We start from the raw sequence: 13,154 nt of genomic DNA, 5'->3' as shown, positions 1-13,154 counted from the left end.
TGGAAAGGCCAAAATTTTCCGATTAATCTCATTGGCAAGAAAAGTATGATACATATAGTATGTACAAGTTTAAATTGAACTAGGAACATTAGGAGCGATGAGGCTAATTAATTAGGTGATAAATTGTTCAACAGAATATCTCTCGTTTCCCACCCGAAAAAATTCTTTGTTAGCAAAGGTGGAGGCTTCAATTTTGGATGCATCTAAACAACTTAGCTTTTTTTATTCTGATTTCGATTAAAGATCTTGGGACCTGAAACAGCAGGATTTGGCTCCAGGGACGCTTCGCCGGTCATCTTACCTGTACTTTATGAGGTTAAACAAGATCAGTTTAATATTAATAGTTGGATTATCCTACTTTTGAAAGTGCTTCTCTCCTGTGCTTCCCCCACTACTGGTTGCCAATTTGTATAAAGCAACAAACCAGAGAAAGGTAAGAAAGAATATATATGAGAAATTCTCTATCTAAGATTTGCATAATGCAAATTATTCAAGAATCCGAGCATTGGCATTTGGTGGAGGGGATCCTCCCATTAAGGTTTGGGACATGACTTTGCTCAACCAGGAATTGAACCTACTTGGCTAATCCCTGACTCTATAGTGTCAAGAAATATGCTGAGTAACTCTCAAACCATGTGAGAGTTAGTGATTCATTTTCTGAATCTCACATAATTTGAAGAGGATAACCAAGAACTAGCTAAATCTTTTGTGTGGACAAGCAAGAAAGACCCTTTATCCAGCACGCAGCCAACATGAATAATCCTAAGGCTAATGGAACATGTCCATCTCCTTAGCCAATTGCATAATTGGCTGACTGGCCGAGTTGGCTCCGGAATCACCTGAGTCAACTCGGATCGCTAGAAAATCTGGCCATGACTCAATAAGCTTTTGGAAAAGAAAGGAGGAGAAGTGAGTGTAACTGTGTAAGCCGCTAGCAGTTATGACACTAACCGTTATCGGGCAGTCTGGAACCTGAGGATGCCTAAGGAGGCGATGGAGCGCCGGGGCGAGCCAAGAGGAGAACCACTCCTTAAGAAAGCCGAAGCACGAAGTTGCAGGAACCTCGAGGTAGCGGGCAGAGAACCTCAACCAGAGCTGCTGGAGAAGGTTTCAGTCGGAGTTGCTCGGAGAGACAGCCATCGGCTGGAGGTATGCCCATGAGTCAAGGTTGGCCCGGCTTGTTCCTGACACGGCTGACTCACCCGATTCAAGTTATTTTAAAACTTGACCAAGTCAATGAGTTAATTCACTGAGTCGACAAGTCAACTCACTGACTCAGTGACCCGATCATCAGTCGATCCAAGTCCAAATCACGAGTTTGCCAACTATGGCCGAGTGCGCTTGTAGAACAAGGTTGCCATTCAACCAAATAAGCACCATTGTTATCATCATCATCATAATCATTGAAAAATTAGACAAAATCTAGAATCTAAGGAACACAGCCTTAATGCATTTAAAGGACAAAATCAATCAATGTGGTTAACAAGATGTGCTCGACATGGATTTGGAAAGCACAGGTAAGATCATAAAGACACATACGGACACACCTGAACCATGAACTGCTTAACATGGTTGTGATCTGCTACACAAGGAAATTTACTTTATTCTTTTTTTAGAGGCTTCCTTACTTAAAACTCCACATTTTGCCTAAAACATGTTGAAGGAGATATGGTTACTAGAGTGGAGGGCAGCAAAGCCTTACATCATCAATATAACAGAGTGAGAGGAACCATCGATTGTCGGAGAGTGGATAGGCCCTTGCATTCATACATTTAAGATTTTGTTTGCCCAAGACAAAATCAGAGACTTTATTATCTGAGATCAGCAAGGGTCCAAATGGGATTTTCACCGAGAGATTTGAGTCTCCCTTTCTGTATGTTGAGCATACTGATGTATAGTGGTGTTGCTTTTCTTGGAATAAAGGTAACCAGCCTTTGGCCAGCACACCCTTTTATGGAACCAAGAGCAACCAAGTACCAGTGGGTTGTGGGTGTGCCTGTGCGCGTTTGTGAATGTTGTGTCTGTGCGTTCAAATCTATAAGACATTAAAACAGATTTGAAAAAACTATGAAGATAAAAGAGAAGGTAAACAAGCTAAGAGAGGGATTATGGCACATTATCCAATGAAAGACTAGTGCAGAGTTTTCTCATTCATAATTTGAAAAGGAGTTACAGAGAATACAAAAAAAAATATGTAATGTGCCCCTAAGACAAACATTAGCGGTTGTGCTCAAGTTTCAGAGGACCTGCTGGGGGAGCCATCATGCTCAAGACCTCAAGTTGCTCATTTTCAGCCAAGACTGTAAAGGAGTTCAATGCTTTGTGTGGCATCAAGTAGAGTATGTTGAGTTTGTGCATGTGAGACATGTAGATGTGCAACAAAAAAAAGCAAGAATAGGATCCAAATTATCATACATCTGAAATAATAGGTTTTGTAGGCTACGCAAATCTAAATGTCAAACAGTAATATAAGATGTATGCAACAGCACTGCTTTTGAAGGTAGGAAAGCCAAATGTTCAACAATATTATATAGGAACTCGTTGCCTTCAGTCTTGCAGGGGGGCAAAAAGCCTTATCATATTTCGTCTGACATTAAATCCATCTCCTGCCCATGATGTTCATGTGATTTGCAAGCCTCTGGTGTTTAACATACTCCTGTACAGGAAACAAAAGCCAAATAGCATTAAATTCATCTAACAGCTTGATCAACTAAGAATAACGTAGTCACCAGGGTCACTATCATGTGACTGATTCAATAAAGGCCATCGTAGTTCACCAGTAAATTTGGATGTTCCATGTGTTCGGCTGCTCAGTGTACTCATGTGCGCTCCTCCACACATGGATACCATAAAGAAAATGCAATAGAAACTTGTTTTTGAGGCCTCAAAAACCGAACAGCTATTCAGTGTCATTGTGGAACCCCCAACCAGTTCACTTGGCATCTAGAGTCCAGAATCCAGAAACACCTAGGTATTGGAAAGTCCCGTTCATAAAAATAGAAGAAAGAAAGAGGTTTACCTCTATAAGTTTAGCAATTTTTGGCTTTGAAACTGCAAGGTATTGTTCAATTCGTTTTTCAGTGGTAGGAATACAAGTTCTCTGCAAGGCCCTCATCACCTTATCATCTATTCTCTTTGCTAGACCCTTGTGCTCTTCCCTGCTCATGTGACCTTCCTCCCATGTAGGCTTCAGCGGTCCCACCATCATTTCTGCTAGTGCAACCTTGAACATCATTACCGTTGGGTCTTTACCTTGCTTCTCCTCATGCACTATCACCCTAACGGTTTGATGATTTCTGAGCTTCTTTTCCTGTTCCACCATGTTCTTGAGATCTTTTGTGTCCCTTGACCTCGAGTCCAGCAAAATAATTGGGAAGCTGCCAGACTGGCAGAATTCAATAAATTCTGGAGGTGTATATTTTGCTTAGAAGCTTCAAATGTCTTATCCAGTAAAGTTGACAGCTTAACAGATTGATCACCGGATACAAGATTTGGTGCATTCATCACAATGGTTTTTGTTTGAAATGATGCAGGTATTACATGATTGAATGAGGAAGCACTATTATCTCTCTTGGGTGAAGTGTAATTCTGAGGTTCCTTCTGGGCCAATGCAAGCTTAAGGCGAGGATCAGAAGGACCTCGACAACATGATGGCTGGTTAGTGCTATAGCCCTTCTGAGGACAACAAAATGCAGAAGCATCACTAGAAAGGGCCGCTTGATTCCATATGTTGGCATCACCAGCATGCATATTAGAAGTACATGCACACAACAATGTAGCACCGGCATGTAGTTGAATAAAGGAATCCTGTAGCATATGATGTTCCTTGTCCAAACTGTTTCTTTCTAGCAGTTGTTCCTTATGAGGAAAATCATCATGTCCATCATATATATCACCAAAAGGGACGTACATACAACCTGAAAAATTAGTGAACTTGCCAACAGTAAAATCATGGCAGAAAGAAGCAGAACGTTTTTCCGCGTCTGCAAGTTTCCTCTTAAGATTGTCATCCTCAGGTGATCTTCCCTCAGGTTGTCTTCCATGTAGATTGGTATATACTTTACAACCAAAGCATCCTGAAGATCTTCTTTCCATTGGGTCATTACTGGCATGTCTGGCAGTAACAGTTCTCATGTAAAGATCCCTTCGATGATAACTACGGAATGGAGGGACAATGCCTTGGGATTCATTCCTCACCATGCACTCTCTGTAATTAACAACATACATAAAAAAATAATTAGTGTTTCTGCATGAACTCCAGAATTCAGATTTGCAGGAAAGAAGAAATTAATCCTTAAGATTTGTTTGATTGCCGGACAGATTTAGAATATGCAGCAAAGGAAAGTGGTTCTCAAGGATCTCTTTGATTGCTGGACAGATTTAGAAGTTTCATAGCTTTTGTCAAAAAATAATGAGCCCATGCCTTTCTCCCACACTATACAACAAAAATGAAAAGATTTTGGTGAAAAACATTCCTGCAGGGTCTAATTTTTACTGGGAAAGTTATTTCCTTTCTAATGGATAAATAGTATCAAAGCTTTATGTACTGCTTATCTTTAGAAGCAAGGTTCGGTTTTGTTCTCAAAATTTTTTAGTTGGCATCAGCCTGGAAAATTTTCAGCCAACAATTAAATAACTAGAATTTTCCCATCCCGAATTTTCTTCTTCAGAGAGTGAAACATGCACTTAAAAAGACCTAGAAATAAGAGAAACAAATTTCCAAATCAGTAGTCAAAAGAAAGTCCAAAAAGGTAGAGAACTAGATTTATGGGGTTGGAAATTAAAGCTACAACCTACACAATGAAGTGCAGCCAGTTATTGCAGAACTATTGCCAACTTCACGCCTCCACGCATCTAGACCTGGAGACATTCTCGTACAATAAATTTTATCCCTTGAAGTGTCAACTCCATCTCCATTTCTCTTGACCCTTCGTGTCCCAGTGAACTCTGGTTGCATGTTCGATGTTTCCCTTTCCTAAAGCAAGGGTTCTTGAATTTACTGACATATCCTGAGAAACCTCACAGGTTGAAGCACTAACTAGTACACACCTGATAAATCAAATATTGTGGCACAAAAACAGATACATGAAAAGGAAGGCCAATGAATGTGAAATATTTTTAACATGCTCCCATGAGTGTAGACGATAAAAAAAAAATCATCTACAAAAACAGAACTCTAAGAAGATAATGCACACTAACTCAAAAAGAAAAACATACACAACTCAGCAAGGAACTAAGTTAATTAGTTTTGACATTTCATGAGTAATGGAGTAAATAATAAATATAATCCCACACTGCAGAAAAGGAAAAAAGACAAGTTAACCACATGTAGATGTTATGAACTGAGACGGCCTCCTTGATCATTTTTGAAAAGGTAAGCCCTCTAGAAACATGTTCCATTAGATTCATAGTTACAAATATCGTTTTTGTGTTTAAAACAGAAAATTTTTTCTTGGATATAATACGGCAAGCTTGAAAAAAATGGGAAAAAATCGGTAAATTTTTTAAAAAAATTAAAAATTTTAAAAAATTAGGAAGAATAAAATAAATGAGAAATTAATAAGACAATATAAAAAAATAAGTAGATAAGCAACAATAAAAATTTAAAAATGGAAACAAGTAGTTTGGCATTAAAAAAACGTGAAAAACATTTAAAATGAAAAAAAATAGAGAAAAAAGGGAAACACATATTTTATTCACGTTTTTTTTTCTGTTTTGGCATTTTATTAAAAAAAAACAGTGTTTTTTGCCAATTTATTCGTCTGACTTTTTTTTGTCTGTTTCAACGTGTTTTAAAAAAACACACATTTTTTGTGACTACGATTAGATCTTTATTTATTTCGGTGAAGGCAAGTGATAAGAAAACAAACGTGATTCTGCAATTTGTAGACGAACAATGGATTGGTCAATGACATCAATTTTTTGATATTATATTATAAAAAATTTCTGAGACAATCAGCTCAATCTTTTCAATTGAATCATGTCCCCATTGACATCAATCTTCTAAGGGAAAAGATTAGGTGCCATGATGAGGACAAGACCCTTTATCGATGATCCAGGAGGATCCCTTACTGACATCTCTAACTTTCTACCAAACCTGGCAACTTTCAGCTTTTGACTACTTTAGCTTGTTTGAGAAAATGGGAGGTTGAGACTTGAGAGCCTTTCAGTAAAGCTTGGGTGGCTGAACCACAGAATGACAGAATCTTAGTTCAAGCACTTTTGACTTCAAGAAGGCTAATCAATGGGATTAACAATCCACAGCCATGAGCCAACAGCCACTTCACTACCAATGTGGTGGTACAAGTCCTAGAAAACATCAGGAGTAGCATAACTCACCATGTCAAGTACTTGGGAGCACCAGGGATCCAGAAAATCTGTAGAAATAATTTCTTCCATCCGTGATATTAAGCTCTTGAATGTTTGATTTAAGATTATTTTATTGTATTTAAAGATATGAGGATCAGTTATTGTGCCACATTTGGTCTAAATACAACCCTTGTTTTAAAAATTACAGTTTAGAAAAATCCTTTTCCTTTTAAGTGTAACATGAAAGTATCTTCAATCTGTTGCAATATTAATTCTGCAAAGTTATTGATTCATCCTCAACATATGCTTCTGGTGGACGCACATAATCATATACCAACCAGAAAACAAGACCCTAACTACTAATGGCAGTCTGTTAAAGAACACTTAATAAGGGTAGTGTAAGTAATAAAAAATATTAACTTCCCACTAAGTAGGAAAACCATGTGGTTCTTTTCCCCCAACATGGCACTATATGAAAATCATTGTCCAAGAATAATAAGACATTCAGATAAAAGAACACTATCATGAAAGGACAAAAATCACCTACCAGTTTTTTCAGGCAGTTTATGGAAGAGAACCTTTCCCACATAAAAAAGGGTGCAGCTTCTTCCACTGCGACAGCAAGCACCAATAAAACCAAACCCTCCTTTTTCTTGTTCATGTAACAAGAAGTCAAGAAACAATCTAGCAGTAAGTTGAACAAATTGCCAATGTTAAGCTTACAGGGAAAAAAAAGAAAAGAAGAAGATCAAAGATCAATCTACACTCCCCACTTACCAGTTAGAAGTAAAAGATGAAAATACTTGTTCATGAGGATTCAACAGCAAGAAGAAATACAATCACAAAGAAGACCTTGTTATCACATGAAAGAAACATGGCAATGTATAACCAACACAGTGACACTTAAACATTTGGCAAAGAGGAAACAAATTGTTGACACTCCAAAAGTGCGATTTATAGATATGGATATGTTAAGGAAATACAAGTTTAAAATTTTGATGAAATGTTAGAAACAGACTATTATACAACACAAAATAAAAAATGGAGACGAGATATATGCCTGACCTTGCTACTATCATGTGTAACATACCAAAAGGAATAGAATGTAACCTCATATATGGTGATAATGATATCCACAACGACATCTATAGTTATAATCTAAACCTACACAAATCCTCTTTTCTCAATATCTGACTAGATGTCTAAAAGAACTAATTCACCAAATTGAAGAAACTAACCCAACTTATTTACATTCTAAGTTATGGTCCTCTAAAAAATATTTTCTTTCTCAGAAATCCCAATTCTTATATTTGTGGAAGCCTTACGCCAATTCCTAAATGATTTCACATATTGCTTTCTGTCACTAAGTCACATGGGTGCAGGTACGGGTTGGGGTATGGGTATGCAGTTGAAGGTACACAAAGGAAACTTTAGAAAATGTGGGTATGGGAGCATGGCAGGCTATATACATGATGCCAAAAAAAATTCAAATAAAAGCAACATTTACATAAACAAGTAATATAAATAAAAACATCACACATAGACCAATAACTCTCAAAAACAGAATGAAAACTAAGTTAGGAACAAGCTAAATCAAGTAAAAGAAAGTAGCTTGCATCCGTTTTGATCCAAAAATACCCAAGTTTGTCCAAGTACCTGCTGTGCCATGTTGGTACGGCACACACTACCTTTCACCAACTTTTCTGGGTTTTGGCAACTATTACCTGAATTAAGTGGATATAGAACCATTTAAGTGCTAACAAATTACAGATTGTTGCAAAACAATTTATTTGTATATATAGTTAGACAGTACAGCACACTAGCACAGTCAACCCAGTCAGTTTCCCACTTAAATGTTTTTACATGCTAAGAGAATACATGAGTGGGTTTTTTGCCCTTTTTGACTTACTTGTGATTCTTAGTTGGCTGTTTATATATGAGACACTGTTTACAAACTTTATTCAACATTCACAGGGACTCTATGAGATGGTACACTGTAAATCAGTTAAACATGAACCAGCTCTAGGTTATACTATCACTAGTATTGTGTATTTCAACATAATTTTTGTATAGTCACTTGATTCAAGTACCAAATTAAGAGCATACATAAGCTAGATAAAGAGACCTAGGATGTAAAATATAAGAGGATTAACTGACTTAGCATAGTGGGATTATTTTATGAATTCGAAACTGCTCAAAAGGCATATGGTTAGATATGTAGTTTATTCGGATTATTTTATGAATTAAAGATACTCATATGACGTGGCCGGGTACGTGTCCTTATCTAGATAACAATGAACTTTTGGCAATTTTTGTTACAAAATTATACCATTTCTTTCTGGGGCCAAAGTTGGTTTCATGACATGTTCAAGCAAATTTTCTCAAAGAGCACACCAGTATATTTGTGGGAAATATATTGTGGTTATGAACCATGATATAATGATTGTGTAGACCTGCTTTGCCTAGGTCTGGTTGCCAATATGGAAACAAAGATATGCTTATGGCTTCATCCGAGTCTTAATCAGTATTCCTTTTTTTCCTACTCCAACAATTTTAGAAATATTAAAACTACTGCTGTGCTGCATCAATAGGTTGTTATTACCAATTGATAAATTTGTAAAAGGAAAAGACTAAAGAAATGTTCTGAGTGCTGAAAATATGTTTTATAAATGTCTCTTTGTATCACCCTTAGTTTGGGCTGGGTCATCACAGTCCCAAGTTGGTACACTTAAATCCGGCTTAATAGCCCTTCCTTCTTAGTCAGTTTTGTGGTTGGACCTACAGTTTATAAAAGCACATATTGTAACTTTCCTCTTTGTGTCAAGATCGTATAAACCATGTCCAGCACCAAAGTGCTTTCACATTGGCATCGTCACAAGGCATGATCTTCTGAAAATGCTTATTATTTTGAAGACTTTATGTTTTCAATATCACATCACCTTCTACACTAACGACACATCCCCAAACTGACTGAAGTGTCTGACATGGCAGATCCTAAACCGCCTCACAGCCTATTATGTTTCATGCCTTAAAAAGTCTAGGAACAAAGCCAACTGGTAGTAGCGCATCCGGCTTTATAAAACCTTTAACTTTTTCCCAAGATCATTTATGCATGACTATTCTTAACTCGTAAGTCTTCTTAAAAATGTAATGCACAGGATATTACATTTACAATCAGGATAACATGTCAGTGTTATTTCAGAATACTGTCAACATGTTATAGGTATCATACATTGGTAGATCCAGAATATGGAAAAAAGGGACACCTTTCTATAAGAAAGACTTCCCAAGCCAAACATAGATTTAAGATCAAGGCTCAAGCGTAGTATCCAAAGAAATATAGAGACTGAAGAACAAGAAAAGCCAAAGAAGACCAACATTAGTTTCCTATCTCTGCCATTGCTTTACTTAGAAAACCAAAAAAGAACCAATAAAGAAAAAGGTAAACTAATGATAACACCAATTCACTTATTAAACTTCAATAACAATAAATATCTGTGGACAGGAAAATCGAAGTACTTGATCATGGGACATCTTTTTAACTAGACGGAAAATCCCCATAACTAACTCCACATTGGCAGGTCATTGGTTGATAAGACCAAAGATTTTCCCTGCATATTAGGGATACGCCCAGACATTGACTATTAATCTTTGATACAAGATAAATATTTTTCTCTGCATCTGTAGCAAGAAAAAGAAATCTTACAAACACTTTCTTTCCTCATCGGAGAATGAAAGCCCTCAAAAGTCACTGAATGTGTGGTTGTCTCCTGAGAACTTTCTCACCACAAAATTGAAGCAAATAGGGTCAAATCCACTCGCTTCCTTGTACGAAACTCTCAACAGAATACATGTCAACATTTTTGGACTCAATCTGACTGCTCCAAGGAACCCTACTTGAAACGTTTGCTCCAGGCCCAAAATTTTCATACTCCCCATAGTATAGTGTCTTCAGCGCAAAATCGCCCTTCCATGGCATCCACCCTTCTGGCTGTATGAGAGCCTCCAAGCAACAACTCAAGAACACCGTTCGTGAATACTCCTTCCATGGTCGGCCAAGATAGTTCCGATGAATCAATGGTTTTGAGTAGAAGTAGTCCATGTACTCATGTGTGCCATTTATCACACAATCCTTGAATACGAACCCAGTAGATTGAGATGGATCAGTTCGACCATGGGCAGTGACAGCATTCCTCTCACCCTTCACATGAGACAACCGTCGAGAGGCAATGAGAATCGTACAATTATGGAAGACTGCAGCTGAGTTTCCAAAGATGAAGTCTATGGTGCCTTGAATGCGACATGACCTATAGAACTGACGTAGTGCGTGAGCATATAAAGTGTCTTGGTGGCCAAGGAACTCACAGTTCTCGAGCAGAGAGAAGTCACTATCTGATCGAAATGCCACAGCTTGGTGGCTATCAGATCCAGCAGCATTCACAAATGTGATTCCGTTAGCCATGAAGCCATCCCCATTAACTCCTGTAGGACAAAGGATTTTCATCACCAAGGTATTATATACATATATAGACACTCACTACGTGAAATTGGGCTTTAAATCAAGATGAGACAGTCCATATCCAGGTGACTTCGAAATCATATCCAACAAGGGCCGCAAAGGCCAGACAAGAACCGGTAATCTGCTCCCAATATAGATTAAATCTACACAATGGAATACAGAGAATTCAGACCCCCACTTGTGTACCTTTTCAATAGTTCAGATATGTGTCGAAAGAGGACTTCCTTCTCTATCAAGAACATGAAACCAAACCCACCCGTATAATTCGAAGGACATACAGACTATAAATTTACATGAAGATGCACAATAAAGCCAACCAGGTTGAGTGATCAAGCAACGCAATATCACAAAAACTCTCACCATATAGGTCGGAGAGGATTGTGGTTGAATGAGAACAATGTTGCACTTTGAAATTCTATAGAAAATCTCTTAACGTTCAATGATCTGTCCAATGACTTGAACATAGTCTTACATTCAGAAAAGAAGAAACCAAGAAATGGTGGCTATATATACTTGAACCAATTACTTCATTTGATTCATGGTCTTGTTGGGCACCGTGATGAATTGAGACACTTTAAATTAATTATGAGTTGTTTCTCTAAGATTATTTTCTGAAAATGAAAAAAAATATATTTTGATTTTAAAAACAATTTAAATTAGTTGAACGGCCCATAATCCGTTCATAATTTATATCATTTCCAAATTTACTTAATGTAACATTTTATAGCTGTTTGTCCTGACCCAATCAACCATTTTTTTAAAGTGAAAAATTAACTATATTCTGGAAAAAGGATATAACATGATATTGTATTAGTCATGAATCAAATTTATCGGAGTAATTCTTACTTTCATTAAATTATACGTATTATAAATAACATAAATTAACATGATTTGTCCTTAACCTATTAAATATGGGCATTCCAGTCAATAAGAAGCAAAGAACCGGGACGAGATTGTGAGACGTACCGACCGTGGCGGTGTTGTAGGTGGAGACGCCGACCATCTGGACATTGAGAGAACCGGTAATGACAGTCTTGCCCATGCCATCCCCCAAAAAGACCACGTTCCGCTTCGCCGCCGGCACCTTCACTATCTCCTCGTACACCCCTTCCTTTATTCTAATGACGAAAGGTTTCGAACCGCTCTCTGGGGCCGAGTCGACCGCCTCTTGTACCGAACCGAGACATCCTTCGGCCGGGTCCTTACAGACCACCACGTCGGGCTGCAGCCCGTCGAAACCGCGCCGAAACCGAACCGGACGCACGGAACGCTTCCAGGGGCGGGGCTCGGCGTCCAGCCCGTCTCGCTCGGTCTGCGGCGGCCGCCACGAGCCGGTGTCTCCTCCGAACCGGTCGAGCGCGAAGGCCATGGCGAGGGCGTTGCTGGTGAGGACCATCAGCGAGTCCAGGAAGGTCATGGCGGCGCCAATCCGATCCGTGGTGTTGACGTACTTCAGAGCTGACCAGCAGTCATACTGATAGGTCAAGCCCGCGCTAAGCCAGGCCCGGGCGTCCTTCACCCTCGTCCCGATCGTTTCCGAGTCGGAAGACATCTCGAGGCGGTAAGCGGAGAGGCCGAGGAACTCGACGCAGTTGCGGGCGGCGTTGGTCAATTTTGGGTCCCCGCCGGCGGAGGCGAGGATCGAATCCGCCGTCGATCGGGCGGTCCGCAGGGAGGCGGCAGCAGCGTCGATGGCCAACCGTATGAGGTCAGCGGGGGTAGGGTGAGGGTCCGGCGGCGCACGACTGAGGGTCCGTTCACAGGCATCGGGGAAACGGGTGGCGGAGCAGGCCTGGCGAATGGAGGAAGAGGGGAGGACAGTGGAGGCGGTGATGGGGACTTCTCGGTGGCCGGTCCGGCGATCGGATGGCAAGGATGGAGGAGATGAGGGCGGGGTAGGGACGGAAGGAGGGAAGGAGAGGGAAGAGCAGGAGAGAAGAAGGAAGAGGACGGCCGGAATGGCGGCAATGGAGAGGCAGAGGGTAGAAGGAAGCGGAGTTCTTGGCCCTCTGAGAGGCCTCCTCAGCATCTTCCTTGATCTCCACCAATGAGTTGCAGAGACGCTCACTCTCCCCTCGTCTCCCTCTCTCCACTGTGACCATTTATGAAACGTCTCGGATTTCAGATCCCAACCGCTTTGTTATTAGATCTTATCAATAATTAGATTTGTGTTGAAAAACGATTATGTTGTTGAGATTTGTACATTTTACGGGCTAAATTTTTGAAGCCTTTTTATAGATTTAGCTCTGAAAATATGCATAAAAATAATTTTAAAAAACATACAATGCTTGTACAAAATTAGTTTATATCAAAAATCATTAATTTG

The 13,154-nt window shown here is 39.3% G+C and overlaps 2 protein-coding genes across 5 annotated transcripts; both read right to left on the bottom strand.

Moving 5' to 3' along the window:
* Positions 1 to 2,377: 2,377 nt before the first annotated feature.
* Positions 2,378 to 9,535, bottom strand: LOC116258170 (uncharacterized). Of its 4 annotated transcripts, XM_031635328.2 has the most exons (5): positions 7,966 to 9,527; positions 6,857 to 6,993; positions 4,794 to 4,975; positions 3,020 to 4,207; positions 2,378 to 2,656 (listed from the first exon to the last, which is right to left on the bottom strand). In XM_031635328.2, the coding sequence occupies exons 2-4, from the start codon at positions 6,968 to 6,970 to the stop codon at positions 3,274 to 3,276; spliced, it is 1,230 nt and encodes a 409-aa protein (XP_031491188.1). In that variant the 5' UTR covers positions 6,971 to 6,993; positions 7,966 to 9,527; the 3' UTR covers positions 2,378 to 2,656; positions 3,020 to 3,273. The 4 variants fall into 4 exon arrangements, with proteins under 4 accessions (XP_031491188.1, XP_031491194.1, XP_049935219.1 ...); XM_031635334.2 differs by having other exon boundaries at positions 4,794 to 5,049; positions 6,857 to 9,535; XM_050079262.1 differs by having other exon boundaries at positions 4,794 to 5,009; positions 6,857 to 9,535.
* Positions 9,536 to 9,763: 228 nt separating this feature from the next.
* On the bottom strand, positions 9,764 to 12,933 carry LOC116258159 (probable pectinesterase/pectinesterase inhibitor 51). Its single transcript, XM_031635313.2, has 2 exons — positions 11,795 to 12,933; positions 9,764 to 10,791 (listed from the first exon to the last, which is right to left on the bottom strand). The coding sequence occupies exons 1-2, from the start codon at positions 12,855 to 12,857 to the stop codon at positions 10,118 to 10,120; spliced, it is 1,737 nt and encodes a 578-aa protein (XP_031491173.1). The 5' UTR covers positions 12,858 to 12,933; the 3' UTR covers positions 9,764 to 10,117.
* Positions 12,934 to 13,154: the final 221 nt, after the last annotated feature.

Source organism: Nymphaea colorata, chromosome 1 (genome assembly GCF_008831285.2).
Source record: "Nymphaea colorata isolate Beijing-Zhang1983 chromosome 1, ASM883128v2, whole genome shotgun sequence".
Lineage (NCBI taxonomy): Eukaryota > Viridiplantae > Streptophyta > Magnoliopsida > Nymphaeales > Nymphaeaceae > Nymphaea > Nymphaea colorata.
Note: the sequence above shows the minus strand (reverse complement) of the source record. Positions and strands in the feature narration are given on the sequence as shown.